This window comes from Diabrotica undecimpunctata, chromosome 3, assembly GCF_040954645.1.
Source record: "Diabrotica undecimpunctata isolate CICGRU chromosome 3, icDiaUnde3, whole genome shotgun sequence".
NCBI lineage: Eukaryota > Metazoa > Arthropoda > Insecta > Coleoptera > Chrysomelidae > Diabrotica > Diabrotica undecimpunctata.
In genome coordinates, this window is record NC_092805.1 from 17,402,102 (window position 1) to 17,426,446 (window position 24,345).

General features: G+C 33.2%; 1 protein-coding gene across 1 annotated transcript in view; it reads left to right on the plus strand.

The window, feature by feature from the left end:
* LOC140436490 (uncharacterized) overlaps positions 1–24,345 on the plus strand; it is a 246,691-nt gene that overhangs the window by 56,117 nt on the left and 166,229 nt on the right. Inside the window, exon 3 of the mRNA XM_072525350.1 lies at positions 16,617–16,896. Coding sequence (XP_072381451.1) covers positions 16,617–16,896 — 280 coding nt within the window. The remainder of the gene's footprint in view (positions 1–16,616; positions 16,897–24,345) is intronic.

The window sequence follows — 24,345 nt, forward strand, 5'->3', positions numbered from 1 at the left end:
TATTATTTTATGTAATATTGTTATTTTAGGGTAATTATTCGTTACGTTACAATTTTAGGGTGTTTTCCCAAAATTATATTCGTCACACTTTTACTAATATAAAGTGTGGAAACCACTTCTGAAATAAAATTGTTTGTGTCCTCCTTATTTTAGAAAATAATAAAAAAATTGGAGATATCTTAACTTTTAAATTTAAATGTGCGCTTTTTAAACATAAATTTGAATGTATAGGGTGATCCACGCAAGTCTGGCATAGTCCATAATCTGTATTTTAAATGAAACACTCTGTAGATTTTTATGTTTTTAAAAGCTCCTTAACAACCTAATCTCAACGAACTATATCATGTAGGGTCTATTATGAATAATACAAGGTGAAATTTTGAAATTAAGTATAATTTTCTTCAAGACAATTAATTCATAGAATTTTCGAGTTAATTGATTGGATTACATTAAAATAAATGCTCAAAATGTTCTCCATCTTATTGTTGGCAATAACACAGTCTCCTATTAAACTCGTCCCAAACTTTGTTTAAAGTTTGAGGTGAAATGTTCCGTATTTTTGTAGTTATCCTTTCTTTGAGGTCTTCAATGCTAGTTCGTTGTGTTGCATATACTTTATTCTGGAGATAACCCCACAGAAAAAATCCAAAGGCGTAAGATCTGGCGACCTAGCTGGTCACTCAATAGTACCCCTTCTCGTCCAATCCATTTATTGAAGAAGATTTTATTTAAGTAATTTCCCACCATTAAAGCATAATGGGGTGTTGCACCGTCCTGCTGGAACCAGACAGTTTCATGCGGTAGGGTCGGATCTATTGGATTGGGATATAAGTTAGCCAAGTGAGGAAGAACATCGTCTCTTAGCATGCTTAAACATTTTTCCGCTGTCAAATTACCATCTACAAATATAGGACCAATAATATGATCTCCTATAACACCTGCCCAAACATTCAACTTTTGAAGATACTGAGTGTGTGTCTCACGCATCAATGAGGATTCTCCTCTGATCAATATCTACAGTTTTGTCTCAATCCTTCAATATAAATGTTGATTCATCAGAAAAAAGAATTGTGCCAAGAGCTTTTTCATTTGAGTTAATTTTATCCATCATTCTTTCGCAGAAATCCAGTCTTCTGTTAGCTCCTGCACAAAAGTCAATTTATATGGATGAAGTTTTTCTTCATGGAGACACCTTAAGACAGTTGTGTGACTCACATTATTTTGACGTGCAATTTTATGTGAACTTCATGTTGGATTCTCTGCGACACTTAACAAAATATCCACGTTCACCTCATCTTCAATGAAGTTCGGTTTTTTTTAATGTTTTGACATTTGTCCAAGTTCTCTGAATTGGACATAAATTTTAGACACAGTACTTTGTGCAATATTAGGCAACTGAGGATACCTCTGATTAAATAAGTTTGCTACTTCAACTTGACTTCTAAAATTCTTCCCGTAACCGATCATCATTAAAATCTCAATTCGGTGGGTCTCAGTTAAATATTTCATTTTTATTTCTGCAAGAAATTAGCTTTTAATCAGGAATTTTTTATTTTAATGTAAAATGTCAACACACCAACAACTGATTGATAACAATCCGTATTATTTACCGATTTAGTTTAATTAGCAGACTATCTAGACAGTTTGTAACTATTCATGACAAAAAATGTTAACACGGTTACTAAACATAAATTTTCCCCAATATACTTAGACTTAGAATAGAAGTGTATTGTCTGTATTTAGCTAATTTAAAATAATACCATAACACGTGATAAATTATTAATTTCAAAATTTTACCTTGTATTATTCATTATAGACCCTACATGATAGAGTTCGTTGAAATCAGGTTGTTAATAATATTTTAAAAACATAAAAATATACAGGATGTTTCATTAAAAATACGAATTATGGACTATGCCAGACTTGCGTGGATCACCCTGTACATTTAAATTTATGTTCAAAAAGCGCCCATTTAAATTTAAAAGTTAACGTGTCCCAGACTTTTTTATTATTTTATATAATAAGGACACAAACAATTTTATTCCATAAGTGGTTTCCACACTGTATATGAAATTCAGTCTAACAAATATTTTGGCTAAAATAAAATACGTCGAGCAGGGTAACTTTCACTTGCTCTGGCTAGATGCCCTGCCAACCGCAGGCGTCCAATTTGTATTGCAGTGATTATATTTTCTAGCTTCAGCTCTTTCTTTGTACTTATTGTATATCTCAAACTTCTATCGATGACGTTAGGTTAAATTTTCAGTTATTGAAACCCTAGTATTTTTATAGACAATTTGTTTCGAATCTTTTTAGTCTTTCTTTGTATAATAAGTAAAGTAAAATTAATGTCTTTAAAAACAGCAATAAAAGCAATTTTAATTCCAAACCAGTACGTAGAGTTTTTACACTTTTTTACAGTATTATTAAATCATATAATTTAATTATAAAGAAAAGATGGATAGACAGGACTAACGGTAACCAAAATATGATATTGTGATACTTGCAACGATTTGTATATACCTAAATATACAAGGAAATAATACTCCAGTCATAGTGATCAGAGACTTCGCATCTTGTTTTAGTTTTCTTTTAATTTCAGTAAACTATTCAACCTTCTTCAAATGTTGTTTGTGTTCAGTTTTAATTACGTTTGCTTCTTCTAAATTTGCCAACAAAATTTTTAGTTTATAACTTTAACATGGGGCACATGTATCTGTTCGTGGGAGACCAAACTTAAGATTGTACTCATTCTTGAAAACTGACCAATACACTACATATGAAACCTGTATTTGATACATTTGTAAAATAATTTATAAATTTGATTTACTCACAAATCCTCAGACAAATATCTACAGTTGGGTTTGTAATATCCCCTTGGTTACCGACTGAAATACGGCCGGGAAGACCGCTGTCGCCACTGTAATATCCTAGTCCTATATAGTTAAGGGAGACTTAACACTACGAGCGGTGGCAAGGCTTACTGGTCCAAGTAGTCCTCCGTCCGGCTCGCGGAGATAAGAATACGGCCGGGGTCAGAAAGGCCTGCCTGTCGTAAGAGGCGACTAATGGGTAGGAATCGGGAGGTGGAGAGCCGTCGCTTGAGGTGTCGGGTTTGTAGAAACGCACATGGTCGCTTCGGCGACACGGTCACCGGTCTACATTCCTAGTATCCGAGACGAGACTCTCGTGGGACCTCTCTACTCCCATTCCAAAAGAGCCTGGTGAGGTTGAACGAGCTGGGCCCGTACATACCTCTCCTGATCTTGGGTCAGGCGTGGTGTGGGTGCCCCGCCACGTACCCACCGGGAGATCTAAGAGTGGTAGAGGAGAGATCCTCGGCGGCGACCTGTCTACGTGCGAGGTGGTAATTCCTCCGCCTGCCGAACCTATCCGCCCGTCGTGTGGGAATAACGGGTAGGTGAGGTACTCGCAACACAGGTACTACGGGGAAGGTGGAGCCCCACAAAACGTTTCTGGTGTACGTGGCGTGGCACCTTCACTTTGGTGTCGGACCCGTAGGGGCAGAGGTTTCGTTAAGGGCGTATGTCGAAAGATAGGTAGCCCAGGGTCCTGCCAGGTCTTTACTTGGAGGGCACGCCATATAGCAATGGCCCAAGTAGTCCGAACGGTCGTGATTCCGCCCTCGCGGATTTACAAGAGGGTAGGAAAAATTTGGTTAAGGGGAGGAAGGACGTTCAGATGCAGGCCCTATTAGAATTTTTAATAGGTTAAAGCAAGCAGACATGTATCTTGCTCAATCTGATACCAGGTCTTTAACTTGAGAATAATCAATTTCAAAGTCTTTTAATGTATCTATAATTCCCTGTGAGGAATTAACACTTCCTAGATACTGTTAAAAAACATTCTGGATGTAGTACAGAATCTATAGTTCTGAACAGAATAGCAAAAACACATCTTCCTTGGCCATCCGAGGTTTCGTCTGCTATTATTACAATAGGCTTGTCTTTCAGCTGTTGATTTGTATTGGCTCTTTTAGACAGCCCACACCGTGGCACTACCTTTCTCCTTAAAGTGTCCGCACATGGAAGAGCACCTGACCCCGGCACATATTTAGCAATATATTCACGCACAGCTGGATGATCCAATTTATGAAGTGAAATGTTGGCTTTCAAATACATACTAACTGTATCCTCCACAAAAGTATCATTTTCTTCTTTTTCTCATTTCGGTCTCTCAAAGCCACTAGCAATTGACATTTGTCGCTTAGTTTCTGAAGTAGATGCTATAGATTTTTTCTTGTTAATGTGGTTAGTCGACTTCACATGTTTCTGAAGTGTATTCTTTTTATCACCTTCCAAACGAGTATTACAATACTTACACATCATAATATTTGTGTCACACGGATATAGGTCATCTGTTGCAAATTCTTTGACTCGATCACTCAAAATTGTTTTAGGGCGTCCCATTTTAGGGGATACTTTAAGTAACATTATTTTACTATGAAAACTTTTTTGATAGACTATGTTCTCACTCAGTAAAAATTGAAGGAATGAGCACTGATTGTCCTGGTTGACTAACTTATATGTTTTGAAAATAAGAATTAGCCGACTTTCATCCCTACTTAGATTTTTACCAATACAAAAGACCGAAATGCAGATAACAACAGTCGGCTTATTTATATTTCTCAAAGAATCAACATTGAAAAATATCAATTCCTTATCTTATCTTTATCTATTTAATGATGAACAGTGAAAGATCCTTCTGTTTCAACGTGTGTTACAACAATAAACAATCCTTTCAAAAATTACAATAGAACACTTTCCGTAAAATCTTTTCATACCTTCGTAACTACCTATTTATTTAGGGACGAGTTCTTCTTTTTCTAGTTCCATGACCGTTATCGATCGTTGCATATCATGTTGGCTACCATATTCGTTATCCTGACTTTATTGACAGCAGCTCTAAATAACGATGTAGTTGATTTTCCATACCATTGCCTTAGATTTTTCAGCCATGATGTTCTTCTTCTATCAGGACCACGATTACCTTGTATATTTCCCTGAATGATCAGATGTAAAAGACCATATTTTTCAGAGTGTCTCATAATGTGACCGAAGTATTCCAGCTTGCGTTTCTTTATTATATTGACCAGTTGTGTTGTTTGGTTCAGTCGTCTAAGGACCTCCTCATTTCTAACTCTGTCGACCTAGCTTATTTTCAGTAGTCGTCTGTATACCCACATCTCAAAGGCTGTCAAGCGTTGAAGGATAGCCTCAGTTAGAGTCCACGCTGCCACTCTATACAGCAGGACAGGAAAGATGTAGCAAGATGTCATTCGAACTCTAAGGTCAATGCTAAGATCGTGACTGCAAAGTACGTTTCTCATTTTTACAAAGGCTGCTCGGGCTTGTTGTATTCGGCTTTTAATTTCTGCCGTTGTATCCCAGCTCTCGTTGATATTACTGCCGAGATACACGAGTTTCTCTACTCTGTTCAGTGTGGCATCTCCGACTTTTATACCGTCATCCTGTATATAATTTTGTTTGCTAACTATCATATATTTAGTTTTCTTAACGTTGAGTTTTAATCCATACTGATCACAAGTCCGTTTTACTTTGTTCATTAGATTTTGAAGGTCTTCTCCGCAATTGGCAAGGGGTGAGTTGAGCACGTGCAAATATTTCGCGGAAATAAACAAAAACTCCATATTTCACATTTATGGCATTTATGTTCGAAATTTGCATCTATTCGATAAAAACGAAAATTCCATATCCCTATATACAGCTTTTCTGGCTATTGAGAACTTATTTCCCTATGACCGGTGAAGGAAATCATAGCATGATCCTATCAATACTTTTGGTAAAGAAAACTCAACCTTAAATTAATTATATTAGAAAAAATACAAATATAGATGACCAATACCTTTTTACTTTTACCAATTAAAATAATTTTTAATTATAGCTTGGAAAGTTCCCTCCGGCACTGCTCCAAAACGTTCCCCAATGTAGCTGCTTTCCGAGAATTTTAATCAAAGCACGAACAATGTGACAGTCTCGGTTGATTTTTAGGAACATAAAATTTTGCATAATTGACATAACTGGATGCTTCTGCTAAAAACTTTTTTGCTTCCATTTACATATAATCCCATAACTAACTAGACCAGCAGAAGATTGGAAGTCTAAGTGTGGAAAAAAAGAAAAAATTCGTAAAATCGAGCACGTTTAGCTGAATTTCATGGCAGAATTAAAATAGTTGGTTATAATAGAGGTATCTGAATACACGGTATAATTTTACTATGATTCGTAAATTCGATTCTGCCTTTTATTTTAATCTCTTATCTTACTCAAAAAAATATTATAACATTGTTTAAATTTTTTTAATTTGGTTATGAAAATATTTTCTTGTGGCATGTTTCACAATAAGGGAAGAGCACATGATTTAATACAGACCAAGGCGACTGAGTTAAATATAGATCTTATAATCGTTCCAGAACTTAACAAAAATATAAGAAGCAGAATTGGGTAATTCCAAGATAACAGAGATGTAGATGTAGATTATAGCAGTATACATCATAAACAAAAATCTAGGCGATATTAAAATATAGTATTCATTAAACCTCGTATCATAAAGGTTGTGTGTTTCCGTGTCTGCTAATTGTACTACTACTACTAAGGATTTCCACAGTTTTCACTGTCTTCCTTCACTTAACCGTTTTCTCCAATTTTCCCTGTCATTCCAGTCTCCATCTCGCAGGGTTCTTTTCTCCATAGCCTCGTCGATTTCATTCCTGAATGACCTTCGGGGTCTTCCTCTCTTTCTTCTTCCAATCCATTCTGTGATTTTGTTTACCCAGCGTCCTCTGTCCGCTCTTCTGACGTGGCCGTACCAGGATAGTCTCTTCTCCTCTATATAGTCGATTATGTCTGATTGCACTCCCATTCTCCGCTTAATCTCTGCGTTTTCAATTCTGTCTCTTTTTGTCTACAGCTTCTCCTCAGGAACTTCATTTCTACTGCTCTTATTCTACCTCTATTTCTCTTGTTTATTGTCCAGTTTTCGGACCCATATGTCAGGATACTTCTTGTCAGGGTGTAATATATTCTCTTTTTTGTCTTTATCGTAATGTTCTTATCCCACAACACTGAGTTTAGTTGTCTTATACAGTTTCTTGTTTGTCTCAGTCTGTTGTTTATATCTTCTTCTGTTGTTCACTGGTTCGATATTATGGTTCCTAAATACTTGAATTTATCTGTTCCATTTATTTGTCTTCCCTCGTCTATCTCTAGGTTTCTCATATCCTTGTTTTCTGTTGTTAGGTATTCGGTTTTCTCTAAGTTTATTTCCATTCTGTTGTTTTTATATTCTTCTTCTAGTTTTCTGAGCATAAAGCTGAGATCTTCTTCATCTTGTGCGATGACTACTTGATCGTCGGCAAAACTTAAGGTGTATAGGTATTCGTCTCTTACTGGTATGCCCATTCCTTCGCACTTTCTCCTCCCTGGTTTGAGTCTCTTTTCCAAGAATATTTTAAACAGAGTAGGGGACGTAGCACAGCCTTGTAGAAGTCCTTTTGTCGCCTTAAATGGATTGTAGGCTTTATTTCCACATTTAATAGCTACTTTGTTTTCTTTGTATAGTGCTTTAACTGCTTTTATTAGTGTTTGTCGGATTCCGAGATCATTCATTGCTTCCCATAATTTGACTCTAGATATTGAGTCATATGCTTTCTTTAGATCAACAAAGGCCAGATGGACCGGTCTAGCTTTTGCCATTTTCTTCTCTATCAGTTGTTCTAATGTGTACGTATGATCTAGGCATGATTTTCCTACTGTGAACCCTGCTTGGTCTTCTCCAATTTTTCCTATTATTTCAGTTTCTAGTTTTTCTTTAATAATTTTCCCATAAAGTCTACATACCGACGATATTATACTAATTCCTCTATAGTTTTCACATTTTTTCCTGTTTCCTTTCTTATGTATGGATGTGATGTATGCTTGTGTCCATTCCGCAGGTATTTCTTCTCCATTTAGTCCTCTTTCGAACATTCTATGTAGCATGCGGAATAACTTTTTCGTTCCGTTTTTAATTAGTTCGTTTGGTATTCCTCCGGGTCCTTTGGCTTTTTTGTTCTTCAATGTCTTGATTGCTCTCTTAACTTCTGCCAGGCTTCTGCTAATTGTCATTTGATAATTAAGTCGAAAGTAGATAAGTGACAAAAACTGGTAAGATAAATCCAAATTACTTTTAAATTGTTTATAGTCCGGACGCTTGGTTAGAAATAATGAAGGGCACCTAGTGACTGCTATGATTGTTGGTTCTCGCTAAAATGATCCAACAAAATGCGGTCCGCAAACACCTAAGGAGGTACTGTTAATACTACAAAACAGTACCCTCTGTCTCCTACTTACCTACCAAACTTAATCAGCATGATCTTTCTTCTGGTCGAAGGTATAATAATTATTTCATATAATAAACAAACATTCAGAGGTATTGTTATATCAGGAAACTTATTAGAAGTCGAGAAATAAAATTCATTGATAAAACAAAACAATGTATTCAACACCTCTATGATATAGGCAGCTGAATGTACACACATGCACAGTTTAAATTATCAGCGAAGAGAGCACCAAAAAAAGGTGGCATATCCCCCACTTAAAAATGACAGGCCAGCCTGTATCCATTTCTAAGAAGATAAAAAGGTTCGAACGATTATCGAAAATAACGGGACCCTTCTAGTTAGGACGTGATGAAAGATAAATCCTGTTTGGATTAGGTTCTCTCAGAAAATTACTCTAACGTGCCTTCGACGATATTTACCAAATTTATCAAAAAGAACCCGCCTGACCGGAAAGAATTAACCGAGGATTAACCACCCCGGCGTCCTTAGTAAGTCAGACCTTGCGTGTTTTGAGATATTCGGTAGATTCCAATGAAATTTCCTAATGGTAAACACGACCACCAATATATTATTTGCAAAAACGGCCATCGGCGTCTCAGCACCAGGGGTAAAAGGATTAAAAATTATTTAATATTTTAATTATTAAAAAAAATGTTACAAAGAACCGTTGATCAACTAGAGGCAAAAGTAAAATTACTCAATAAAAATGTACAACAAGCTGCTTCGAACAACAGCACGAATAGTGTCAAAAGAATAAAAGGAAATAACTACCCGAAAGAAATCAGAGAAATGATAACCGAAAAAAGAAAACTGAGACCCAAGTAGTATCAGTCTAGAGCACCAGTTGATAAAAGTAGATTAAATATTGCCACACAAAAATTAAAAAGAGAAATTCCAAAATTAAGAACGAATCGGTTAGCATCTACATAAGTGAACTATCAAATGACAGCGCTACTTATTACTCATTGTGGAAGGCTACCAAACGATTAAAAAGGCCAATCTTACAGAATTTACCAATTAGAAATTCTAATGGTAGCTGGGCAAGAAGCAATATAGGCCAACAGGTTTGCTGACAACCTAGAAAATACTTTTCAACCAAATGAAGAACAAGAAATAATTAACTGGGAGCTCCCTGATCAAGATGAAATGGAGATTAGCCCTGTAACTCCAAAAGAAGTATATTTGGAAATAGAAAGAAAATATAAATCCAAAGAAAGCCCCTGGATTTGATCTTATTACTGGAGAAGTGTTAAAGCAGCTCCAAGGAAATCTATAATAAAATTAACACGTCTGATAAACGCTTCCTTTAGGCTGAAGTACGTACCAAAGATATGCAAGGTGGCAGAAATTATGACACTAAAACCAGGAAAACCTCCACAAGAAGCTTCTTCATATAGGCCTATTTCACTGTTACCTGTTATGTCTAAATTATACGAAAAATTATTCTTGAAGAGACTAAAACCGATTATAGAGGAAAAAAATCTAATTCCTAATCATCAGTTTGGGTTTAAAGCAAGCCACTCAACGATAGATCAGGTGCATAGAATAACAGATATAGTAGAAAAAACTCTAAAAGAAGGAAAAGTCTGTTCCGAAATTTTCCTCGATGAAGCAGGCTTTTGACAAAGTGTGGTATGACGGATTATATCATAAAATGATATGCTACTTACCAAAACAATATTCTGAACTACTAGAATCATATATATCCGACAGATACTTTCGAGTTAAATATGAGAAAGCATATTCAGAATTAAGAGAAGCTGAAGTTCGACAAGGAAATGTCCTGAGGCCAGTTCTATACCTGCTCCATACCAGGGATATTCCATTATTAGAACCTAGCACAATTATTGCGACATTTGCAGACGATACATGCATTCTAGCAGTCGGACAAATCCACGAGGATGCAGCAACCATACTACAGAACTCTGTTAAACAATTTAACATCTGGACCAGGCGATAGCCTATCAAATTGAATGAAACGAAATCTGTTCATGTCAATTTTACTAACAAAAGGGAATAACATATCCCAATTAGTATAAAAAGAAACCAAATACCTTATGCAAAACGGCAAAATATTTGGGTATGCCATTAGAGTCCAAGCTACGTTGGAAAGCACATATTAAGAAAAAAAAGGAGGAATTAGAAATTAAGTTCAGAAAAATGTACTGGTTGATGGGAAAAAAATCCACTCTGTCTACTTATAACAAACTGTTATTGTATAAGCCGATATGGACATATGGGATAGAGTTATGGGGCTGTACAAAAGAAAGTTACATCCAAATTATACAACGATATCAGAATAAATTATTAAGGAACATCGTTAACGCTCCATGGTACTTCAGAAACTGTGATCTTCATCGAGACCTCCAGATGGATACGGTTATCCAGACAATAAGTAAGTTTGCCGACAGTCATGAACAAAGGCTCTCCAACCACGTGAATGTCGAGGTCATCAAACTCCTAGACAACGCCAACAGATAAGAAGACTTACGAGAACGAAGCCGTTTGAGTTAGTGCTATAAGTGAGTGAAAGTGAAGAAGCAGAGCAAAGTGCGGCTAAAGTGTACACGTTAGCTAGTAGTACTATAATGTATTAGAGCCTAAGGAATATTGCTGAATGTAACCTCAGATAAGTTTTTTGTAATATTTTGTATATAGAACTAACTTGCTTATTGATCATAGTAAATGATCAGATAGCAATAATCATAAGCAATAATCACCTACGAAGAGATTTTCATGTTTTCATACTTTTATTTACGCTTTTAAAATATTTACATACAATGTGAACGCGAACACGCACAATTTTCTTCTTTGCGGCAATTTTTAAAGGTGGCACTTTGTAGACCGAATTCAATATCCTTGAAATAATTTGAACAAGAAGTCTATGTTCGGGAGCATATAATCAGCGCTATTAATCAATGAGGTTGACTAATGAGATCCCCGCCTTAAATGATAAGCAATCCATGAGAAATTTATACTTATAATAAAGCGTACTAAATTATCTTTCAAACAGTAGGTATATACCTTTTTTGATCCGTTTCAGTTTCAGAAAAAAATAAAGTTCAAGTCAAAAGTTTAAAGTTCTTCTTCTTGTAGTTCCTTCTCCTATCGGAGGTTGGCTATCATCACAGCTATCCGTACCTTATTGGCGGCTGCTCTAAAAAGATCTACTGAGCTGCAACTATACCACTCTCTTAGGTTTCTCAGCCAGGAAATTCTTCGTCTTCCTATGGATCTTATACCCTTGATTTTACCTTGCATTATGAGCCTTAATATCTGATATTTCGCACCTCTGGTAATGTGGCCTAAATATTTCAGCTTTCTTGTTTTGATGTGCTTTATGACCTCGCAATACTTTTTTAGCCTTCTTAACACTTCTGCTTTTGTAACTCGTTGGGTCTATGGTATTTTCAAAATCATTCTATAGCACCACATCTCAAATGATTCCAACTTCTTTATAATATCTACTTTTAGTGTCCAGCTTTCCATTCCATACAACAAAGTCGAGAACACGTAGCATCTTAAGGCTCTTTAAAGTGCCCAAGTTTATATCTTATTGGGTGGTGTATTAATTTAAAAAATCAGGTCCGTAATGCGAAAAATAGTTTACAATCAAAAATATTACCTTAGTCTTATGATATGCAATGTTTATACATATGAAGAATTAGTTATAAATAAAAATGGTAATGTAAACAATAACAAGTATTTACGAAACTACTTAGAACCATTACGCAAACTTTCTTCACACTCTTACCCTAAGTAAGAATATTCACGAAATTCCCCAACTTTCTCTAATGTATTACAAACTTGGCTTTAATTAATTAGTAAGTTTGGCAAGAGCTGAACCTGAGATCTTATTAGATTTATAAGTATTATATTCCGCAAAGGTTTATAAAGTAAACTTAAAGTTTTCCTGCCAACTAGGAAGTGCCCTGTTCCCTTGAAATTCTAATTGAAACTTCCAAATCTAAATAAACTTACTCGTTAGTAAAAATTGAAGGAAGCTTAAACTTTAAATTTTTATTTAAACATAAAGATTAACTATTATATTTATTAGAATATAGATATATATATATATATATATATATATATATATATATATATATATATATATATATATATATATATATATTAGAAGTGATTATTTCGACCAATAAATTATTTATAAATACGTTCGAATTATCGGGTAAAGTGGTCTGTAATGAAAATCTTTCTTTTTTCTAAGATACTCAATATTTCGCTATTTATTTAATAGCTTCCTCAGGAATAAACTAAAACAATTTGAACATTACAAAAAATGGCATACAAATACATTTTAAAACACTCACAGAAATTAAAAGATTTCACACATAAAAACTGACATTGAAGTATTTGAAATATTGAATGTCAAGATTAAATTGTCTTAAGCACGTTCGTTACAGCTATACGATAAAAAATTGAAATTATTTCAAATGTAAAAATAAAAACAACAATAAAAGAAACGTTAGAAGAATGATATTTCTTTGATGAATTATTAAGGTTGGTTGTTATTAAGATGAATGTTGGATATTTTGAATATTTATAAATTTTGTTCAATATATTACAATATATGTTACTTAATTGTCCAGTGTCATTATATATGTGATATAACATATCATGTGATGTTTTTCAGCTCTTCCTCCAGTTCCATCATCTTCCGGTCTGATATAAGAGTTCTAACATTGTATGAAGTAATATGCATTATAACATAGGGTACTTCATTTCTATTTATATAGTTAATATTTTAATTTAATCTCTTTTAGTTCAGTACTGTATTCTGTCTTAGAGATAGATTTGGATAATATTTATTTATAAATTGTTCCTTTTATACGTATTTTTTAAAGGTTTTTCATAAATGTTTACAAATATGATTCAGAATATATAAAAAAAAAATTCCTTGCTTAAGATGAAAAGCAGATGTTTTGATTTCTTAAAGTTAGTATCAACTGGACGGCGTTATGGATCACCAGACCAAGCGCCATTTTCTCAAATTGTGGATTATGGCGCTTTCTGGTGGGAAATAGCATAAACTATTTACAGAATAAATCCCATCTAAATTATATGGAATGTGCCATTAGATAAGACTTTAAATATAGTCAAGACAAAATTAGAAAGTGATGATACATTGGCAACTAGAACAAGACTAAATATATCAGCTATAATGGAGTTAATAACATTATGTACTGATAATACATACTTTCAACTAAATAATGAATTCTATAAACAAAGTTTTGGACTAGCAATGGGCTCTAGTTTATCTCCATTATTAGCCGATATATTTATGGAAGATTTTGAAACAAATATTATTTCTAAACAAAATTTAAAACCCTCAGTATGGTGGAGGTATGTAGATGATGTATTCTCAATATGGCCTCATGGATCAGAGTTGTTGGACACATTCCTAAATGATATAAACGATAAAGAAGAGACAATAAGATTTACCATGGAAAAGGAATATAATAACACATTACCTTTTCTGGATGTTTTAATCTCTAAGAACGATACTGGATACGAAACTCAGGTGTATAGAAAACCAACACACACCAACAGATATTTAAATTTCAAATCAAATCACAATATTAATATTAAAAAGGGAATTATTAAATCCTTATACGATAGAGCCAAAATTACTTGTTCTAACGAAAATTCGTTCTTGGAGGAAAAACATTTGTTAACATCTGTTTTATTAAAAAATGATTATCCTTTATTGTTTATAAATAAGGAATTTTCAAGAATCGATCGAATAGAACTAAACAACTTAGAACGAGATCCTACAGCATATGCAAGGAATAATACGAGAAAAATAACAATACCATACATAAAAGGATTATCGGAAAAGCTTAAAAGGATAGGAAATAAATTCAACATTTCAACAAAATTCAAAACAACAAACACGTTGAGATCTATCTTGTCCAACACCAAACCTAACAATGAACAAGAAAGGACAAAGAATTGCATTTATAAAATACCTTGTGAATGCGATCAGTTTTATTTAGGTGAAACATCAAGACCATTAAATGTTAGAATAAGTGAACATCAATCCTATATTAAAAATAGAGAATTTGATAGATCTCAAATCTGTAAACACGCATGGGACAATGAACATAGGGTTCAATGGAATGATTCAAATATAGTCCTAAAAGAAACGGATGGTAAAAAGAGAAAAATCAAAGAAGCGGCTCTAATTATGCTAAATGAGACCAATTGTGTCGCAAATTCCTCGGCAGAATGTAGTAGGATCTGGTTACCCATATTGAAAGAGGAAGTTATTAAAAGGAAAATACCAGTATTGGTAAGTCAGTAACATATAGAGAATACATCATTTATGTTTTTTAAATAACAAACATATAAAATCGGAATTTGGTGTTTATTGAAGGTAAACTAAATGCACGATCAAATACTTACCATGTCGGGATAGTATTATGTGGTTTTTTTTCCTGGTTTTTCCCTCATAATTTACTATGGAATCACTAACAGGAGAATTTTACTGTCATCATGGCATGTATTTGTCTTTTTAAAGACGAATTACATGTTATGATCTTTTCTGACGGATATTCTCAAGTTAAAGTTGATTTCATGTAATCGAATGAACTATCTTATAAGTAAAGTCGTCCCAGGAACGCAACTCAACAATATTTTCAATATCATTTTAAAGTCTTCTACTTTAAAATGTATAAGGTATGTCTGATTTGTCAATATAGATGAGTCAGATAAAATTAAATTATTAGAAGAATTTTTCACTAAGTAACAAAAAACAAAATTTGTTTAATTTACTAATGTTTGTATTTTGAGAACGATTTCCGAAGTGGAAATTAAAACGTCAATAAACGTATTTTAACCTTTAATTGTGGCTTATTCCCATTTAAATATAAATCAGTAACAATACAGTAGAAGATGACATTGACGGATTTGATGGAGACTCAGACTTTGACATATGAGATGAGTAATGTTTATTTACTATGTTCATAATATTCAGAACATTGTACCTACTGTTAACACTGAGTTTAAGTTTTTTTTATATTTTTGATTAATTTCTTAAGTAATATAAAATATTCAAAGCAACGACTTTTATTGTCATACCCAAAAAGAAAAAATAGCTTGTAGCCTACTAATCATTCACTAAAAGTGATATTTTAGTTACGCATCACTAGACCAAACAACCTCCATATCGCTTGGTCTATTGATGTATAACACAAGTACACAATGTGGCGAAAATCGTAAGTGGACCAAAAGCCTTTTTATTTTCTTTTTTTTTTTTTTTCGTTTTTTTTTAACATTAGCAAGTTACTTTTTCGCACTTGGAGAAAACATAAAAAACTGTCTTCGAAAACAAAAAATTACGACTATTGTAACATATACTGAATTTTAATAAAGTGAAAACTTTGAAGTCAAATATGTCAAAATCGATTTCTGGCGGTTGGTCTAGTCATGCATAACGCTTCAGCGCTTTTTCTTCTATCAAATAATTCCTTTCTGTATATTAATTTTATGTATGTATTGAAAGGAAATAAAGACGTTGATTAGTAATCTTATTTTTATTTTAAATATTAGTAAATAAAAAAATCTAAAATCAATTTTTTCCCATTTTGCTTCATTCCACCGCACCGGTTCAAATTAAAACTTTCAAAAAATTATTATATGAAACTGAAAAACTGCTGTTACATCCACTTTTCGCCACTAAACGTAATACCACCATTTATACACGATCCTATATATTTGCAGGTTTAGTTAAAACTCGCTTGAAACCGGCCAAAAACTTTTAATCGCTGCATTGAAAGGGCTTTGTATGAGCCCTTTTTTCAAACAATGATGAAATTTAACGTTTTTTTATGCAGACAGTTTAATTTTTCTCATACATCATTCTACCGAAACATATATGGCTACTTTAGTTTACAACATTATTTATATTCTAAAATTTGTGTGAAAAATTAATTATTACTAATACTCGCAATTGGTTCAGACTGCTATAAATAATAATAATTGATAATATGCGTATGTACTGTATTTTTCATTGGAAAAAAATATTCCCTTTTTGACCTCTAAAATTTATAAAAACAAGCTCATTTTGCTGAGAGCGTCAATTATTTTGGTACTCAAAAAAGATGCTTTTACCCCCCAGCTTCCCCCGACAAAAGCCCCCTCGGAAGGGGGAACGGAAACAATTAATTTACTAAGAATCTGTACACAGTACGCAAAAATTTAATATTATTAATTATTTTTTCTTTTTTTTTTACAGTTGACATTTGACAGCTTTACACTGGGCCGATTCGTGTCTTTTACAACGGACGGTTGTCCGGACGGTGCCTTACAAATATCGGAATCCAATCGACCCCAGGTGGGTGGTTCTTGGTGCGGGACCTCCTGGGGCCCCGCGATCTACTACAGCGAAACCAAAAGTGTTACCGTTTCCGTCAATCTTTTTCGTCTCTCGAAGGTTGAAAATGGATACAACTTCGACTATAGGATGGAATACAAGTTTCTGAAAAGGAAAGCTGCCATTGTTCGATATGGAGGAAGTAAGTCTTTTAACATTTATTATTTTTTGTAGTGAACTATTAAATAAGTATATAATAACAGCACCAAGCACATTTGGTAGGATACCATAAAAAGAATATTGAATATTAAAAATACCACATCATCAACACACGTTGTGGAGTACCAAGGAATGTTACTTACTTTAAATCTTTTATAATTCTGTGAAGATTATAGGCGAGCGGTTTACCCCTCAAAAGACGCTTAGAAACAGAATATACCGACTAAAATTCTTTTTGCATTTCTAATGCACCAAACGTTTTTTACTCGATTCTATATATTTTTCCAAGATGAAATGTATTTTTTTAAAATTTTTACAAGTGGGCCGGCAATTGTTATTAACAAATAACTAATACAAAAAAGCAATTTCACCGAATTGCTTCGGAATCAATTTTTTTAGGTGTATCTTATCAAAATAAACACTTTTTCTCTCTTGATAATTTATCGAAAAATGCTTCCTTTTCGAGTTATTTGCATTTTTTTGTTGAAAAAATGCCTTAATTAGTGATTTTTGGGATTTTTTTTCTAAAAAAACTACTAAATGAATTGCAATTCTACAAATAGCTTTATAATCTTTAAACCGTCGAGTACAAGTTAGAATATTTTGACAAGGATAATTTTTGTCTATCTTGCTAAAAACGTGGACCCAAATATTTCGAATATGCCTTTCGAGCAGTCTACCGCTAAGTGTGTACAGCGGTTGCGGCGATACAGGCGTGCGGCACGTAGAAATATTTGTTTGGATTTAAAAAATTAATTCAATACAAATATTACGTACAATTTATTAAAAAAAAAGATATTTCTAATTATTTTGATATAGACATATTATAATTAAAACAATTAATTATACATCGTTTTCATTGTCAATAATTTGAAAATTTTCGTCAACAGCAACAGGATTTCCATCTAATAAGCTGATTTCATTGTCTTCAATAGAGTCGTCTTTAACATTTTTACAATTCTCTGGTGTACATGCACATACTGCGCAGCATTCTAAATTATAGGAAATACAATTACAATTTTTTGTAGAACATTTTCCGGTACATGAGCAGAAATACTTTTGTAACATATCTAAACTAGTTTCGCCTTCAAAATAATTAAAATCAAAACAATTATTTTCCATTGTCCAACCATGGGTTAATGGATCAAGAGATGAAGTAATATTGTTTTTTGCTTGAATCCATTCATTTATTTGCCACTTTGCTCTTAAGTAATGTTGTAATAATGCTGGTTTCGAAGGTGGTAATTTTTCATTAGATGCATTTTTTTTAGCGCCTACAGCACCTCAACCGCTGTACACGCTTAGCGTGATACTCTCGAAAGGCATATTCGAAATATTTTGGTCCACGTTTTTAGCGAGATAGAAACCATTTATCCTTGTCAAAATATTCTAACTTGTACTCGACGGTTTAAAGATTATAAAACTATTTGTAAAATTGCAATTCATTTAGTAGTTTTATAGAAAAAAATCCCAAAAATCACTAATTACGGCATTTTTTCAACAAAAAAATGCAAATAACTCGAAAAGGAAGCATTTTTCGAAAAATTATCAGGAGAGAAAAAGTGTTTATCTTGATGAGATACACCTAAAAAAATTAATTCCGAAACAATTCGGTGAAATTGCTTTTTTGTATAAGTTATTTGTTAATAACAATTGGCGGCCCACTTGTAAAAATTAAAAAAAAAATACATTTCATCTTGGAAAAATATATAGAATCGAATAAAAAAGGTTTGGTGCATTAGAAATGCAAAAAGAATTTTAGTCGGTTGATGCTCTGCTTATAGGGGTAAACCGCTCGCCTATTAAACACACTTCCAGTCCACTCGTACGTCTATAAGAGTATTTTTTGATTTCCTTTTCAATACATCCAAACACCTAGATAATGAAAAAATGGTATTTTTAATCAACTTTTTTTATTTCTCTTAAGACGCATCAACGTATGGAGTTGTATAGTGCCTGTATTATTTGCTGAGTCATTGACGGTGTATGCTGGACTAAGATATAGTCTACTTAATTCCAGAGCTATATCGCTTACTAAACAGAGTAAACTGTCTCTAGGAGTACTATAAAAGACTCGTAGTACAATTATTTTGGATTCAGTAGGACTTTGGATTGTCTGTAACTGTTTTAAATGGCCAGGAGATCTAATTTTCTTTTACCGTAAAAATCTGATCCGTAACTTATTCATTATCTCTGAAACCGGCTTGACAAAACTTTAACACCAGTGTTGAGATGACAACTTATCATCCCATTTATATAGAGCATAATAAAGCACTGTGGCATATCTTTGAGCATATTTTCCTCTTCTCATATCCTCTTAATAAGGAAAATATACTATTTTACTTATATGGCGACAATACGTGGGAATGCGTTAGCTGTTATCTCACAGCTTATGTAAAACGATTCGTAGCAAAATCTGACAGAATGTGTGCAATTAGAATTAAAGGAAAAGAAAACATGATATCAGTAATAATTATATATGCTTCAACAGCAGAAAAAGGAGAAGTAAAAGACGAATTTTATGAAAAATTAGAGTCATTGTCCGAAGAAATGACCAGACAAGATATTAAAATTATTATAGGCGACGCCAATGCAAAGGTCGGAAGAGAAGATATAAATATATATATATATATATAAACAACAGGGGGAGAAAGTAAATATATGAAAACAAATTATTATAGCCAAAGATTGAATACACTCGCAATTGAAAACAGGAAGAAAATAATGAGTACCCATTTCAGGAGAAAAAAAATATATAAAGGAATGTGGAAAATTTCGGGATCAAATGAAACTAATCAAATAGACCACATCTTAATACAAGAGAAATACAGATCATTTCTTGGTTAAAATTAATATGAGAGAAGCAATGATTAAAAAGCATAAACACAAAAAGAAGTGCAACGTAAATTTAATTTAGAAAAATTGCGAATATTTGAGGTAGTGCAGGATTATCAAAAGGATATACAAGAAACCTACGCCAAACAAGATAGTACTACCGTGAGTAACATACAACAAAATTTCTTGAAAATGACAAACACTATAAAGGAAGCAACGTCGAAGAACATACCAAGAACAAAAAGATTTAGAAAAAAACACTGGTTTGATGACGAATGTAGAACAGAGTTAAAAAAAGATCAGATTTGAGATTAAAAAGTTTACGTAATATTGTTCTAAAGCTATTTTCTTGTGGCATTTTAAATTAATTTATATTTAAATGGGAATAAGCCACAATTAAAGGTTAAAATACGTTTATTGACGTTTCAATTTCCACTTCGGAAATCGTTCTCAAAATACAAACATTAGTAAATTAAACAAATTCTGTTTTTTGTTACTTAGTGAAAAATTCTTCTAATAATTTAATTTTATCTGACTCATCTATATTGACAATTCAGACATACCTTATACATTTTAAAGTAGACGACTTTAAAATGATATTGCCAATATTGTTGAGTTGCGTTCCTGGGACGACTTTACTTATAAGATAGTTCATTCGATTACATGAAATCAACTTTAACTTGAGAATATCCGACAGAAAAAATCATAGCATGTAATTCGTCTTTAAAAAGACAAATACATGCCATGATGACAGTAAAATTCTCCTGTTAGTGATTCCATAGTAAATTATGAGGGAAAAACCAGGAAAAAAACCTCATAATACTATCCCGACATGGTAAGTATTTGATCGTGCATTTAGTTTACCTTCAATAAACACCAAATTCCGATTTTATATATTTGTTATTTAAAAAACATAAATGATGTATCCTCTATATGTTACTGACTTACCAATACTGGTATTTTCCTTTTAATAACTTCCTTTTTCAAAATGGGTAACCAGATCCTACTACATTCTGCCTAGGAATTCGCGACACAATTGGTCTCATTTAGCATAATTAGAGCCGCTTCTTTGATTTTTCTCTTTTTACCATCCGTTTCTTTTAGGACTATATTTGAATCATTCCATTGAACCCTATGTTCATTATCCCATGCGTGTTTACAGATTTGAGATCTATCAAATTCTCTATTTTTAATATAGGATTGATGTTCACTTATTCTAACATTTAATGGTCTTGATGTTTCACCTAAATAAAACTGATCGCATTCACAAGGTATTTTATAAATGCAATTCTTTGTCCTTTCTTGTTCATTGTTAGGTTTGGTTTTGGACAAGACAGATCTCAACGTGTTTGTTGTTTTGAATGTTGTTGAAATGTTGAATTTATTTCCTATCCTTTTAAGCTTTTCCGATAATCCTTTTATGTATGGTATTGTTATTTTCCTCGTATTATTCCTTGCATATGCTGTAGGATCTCGTTCTAAGTTGTTTTGTTCTATTCGATCGATTGTTGAAAATTCCTTATGTATAAACGATAAAGGATAATCATTTTTTAATAAAACAGATGTTAACAAATGTTTTTCCTCCAAGAACGAATTTTCGTTAGAACAAGTAATTTACGATCGCAAAAATAAGACGACTTAGAAAGATAATATATAAGATAAGATATGCCGAACAACGGAAAAAAGTAAAGAAAATCCTAAGAGAGAGGAAGCGAAAGTATATGGATAATAAAGTAAAGCATATTGAAGAAAATTAGAAGAAAAATACAATAAAAAATTTTTACAAAAATGACGGAGTGGCTACTGAAGAAAATTATAATGTTCCTAAGTCTCAAATAGTAATAGAAGAAATACCAAAGCCCACAAGAGAAGAAATTAAAGAAATAATAAAAGATATGCAAAATCAAAAAAGCCCTGGAGTGAGCGATATTGTCGCAGAGAACTTAAAATATGGAGGAGAGGCTTTAATAAACCAACATGAGTGAGCTAATACTAGAAGTGTGGGATGCCAAAGAAATGCCTCAAGAATGGAATAAGTTGACTCTAGTTCCAGACACAAAAAGGGAGATCGAACTGAATGCGCAAGAGGAATATTCTTATTAGATATAAAGTGCTCGCCATATTAATTAAAAAACGATTAGAAATATATGTAAAGAAAAATTTAGGAGAATACCAGAGAGGATTCCGGAAAGGAAGGTCAACAACCGATCAAATTTTTATGCTTAAACAAATCCTGATCAATTGCTATAAATAAAACATTTCAGCACAAGTACTTTTTATTGATTACAAAGCCGCCTACGATACAATAGACAGAAACAAATCAATGGAAACGCTAAAAGAATTCCAAGTGCGAGAACAAATAGTAAGATTGGTGAAAATGACAATTAGACAAATCGTTTGTGCTGTGAAATGCAACGGTACAGTCTCAGAAGAATTCGAAGTGAAAAAAGGTGTTCGCCAAAGAGACCCGTTGTCTACATTGCTATTCAATATAGTTTAACAAAAATGGTAAGGGTTGGTGGGATAAATAGGTCCAGCACTATTTTATACAAGGAGCACCAATGCTTAGCATACGCTGATGATGTGGTTCTCATGGCAAGAAATGGAAAAGAACTGGCAAATATAGCAAAAAGACTGATTCGGGAAAGCTCTAAAATGGGACCAAAAGTTAATATTAATAAATTGAAGTACATGGAAATTTCAAGCCAAAAGGAATAAACACCATGGCATCCTTTAAATTGGAGGTAGGGGATCGATCAGTGGTAGAATTCGAGAAGGTGAATATATATGTACTTAGGTACTCTTACTGATCAGACAACCTGAGACTGACCAAGAGCAACAGGTATGCTGGAGCCATGAGCAAAATAATTAAGGCTAAAGATATATCTCGTAATACAAAAATAAGAGTATACAAAACTAAAATTAGACCCACAATGCTATACGCTGCCGAGACATGGACTATGAACAAAACCATACAGAACAGATTGGAAGTATGGAAAAGAAGGATACTTCGCAGAATGTTTGGTGAAAATGTATTAGATGATAAACGGAGAAGACGAATTAATGCAGAAGTTTACTATGAGTATGCTAACCCTACAATAACAAAAGTGATCTTTGTGAACATCTAGAAAGTAAAGATCTAGAAAGAATGCAAGGTAATAGACTAGTCAAGCATATTACTTGGAAAGTACCTGAGGGCAAAAAAAGAAAAGAAGACCAAGAAAGTAATGAAGAGAGATGTAGTGTTGGAAGATATCAGAGAGATGGGAATCAGAGATTGGAAGCTGATAGCTAAGAACAGAAAACAATGGAAATTATCCATCCAGCAATTGATCTAAAAGACTTGTTAACGCTGTACATGCATACATCTAGTAAAGTAACCTTATTACTTACACTTTACAAATTTAAATGACATAAACAAAAAATAATAAACACTAACTGGGATTAGTAGTTTTACTTTTGTCATTTTTTTTTATATAAACGCTTTAATTCATCAAATTTTTTGGTGTTTTTCGTCATTTTTTTCGTCAACCTTTTCTAATATTAATATTTTTTCTTTAAATATTAATATATAAAATATTAAATATATAAATATTAATATATTAAATGTTAATATATATATATATATATATATATATATATATATATATATATATATATATATATAACCGGACGTCTTTGCTGAACATCTTACAAACGTATTTCAAACAGAGCCAGCAGACCCTGATGAAGAAGTCGAAGAACTAATTAGCGCAGCATGTCAAATGTCCCTCCGAATTAAAAGTTTTACTCCTATAGAAGTCAGGCAAGAAATAAACAAACTCAACTCACGAAAGGCCCCAGGTTTTGATTTAATCTCGGCACAAGTACTAAAACAACTTCCTCGCAAGACCATTACTTTGCTAACAGTTATATTTAACCGCATGCTAAGCTTATCATACTTTCCAAAAATATGGAAATTTGCTGAAGTCATTATGATCCTCAAGCCAGGAAAAGAGCCCAATGAAGTAACATCTTATCGATCCATCAGCCTACTCTCAACCGTAAGCAAAGTTTTTGAAAGATTGCTGCTACAAAGGATATACGCAGATCATGAATTCCTAACATTACTTCCAAAACATCAGTTTGGTTTTCGGGAAAATCACTCCACTACCCAACAAGTTCATCGAATGATAAATGAAATATCAAAAAGTATTGAAGAAAAGAAATACTGCAACGCTGTATTTCTAGACATTTCACAAGCGTTTGACAAAGTCTGGCACAGAGGTCTGCTTTACAAAGTAAAAATAGCACTATCCAGTAACTATTTCCTCCTACTTAAATTCTACATATCAAATAGATATTTCTCTGTAAAATTCAAAGACCAACAATCCAACCTCTGCCCTATCAACTACGGAGTCCTGTAGGGTAGTGTTCTAGAGCCGCTGCTTTTCTCACTCTACACAGCTGATATACCAGAGACTAATAATACTACAATCGCTTCCTTTGCTGACGACGTAGCAATACTAGCTGTAAATGAAGATCCCATACAAGCCTCACAAAACCTGCAACATCATCTGAACATACTCAGTGATTGGTATACGAAATGGAGAATAAA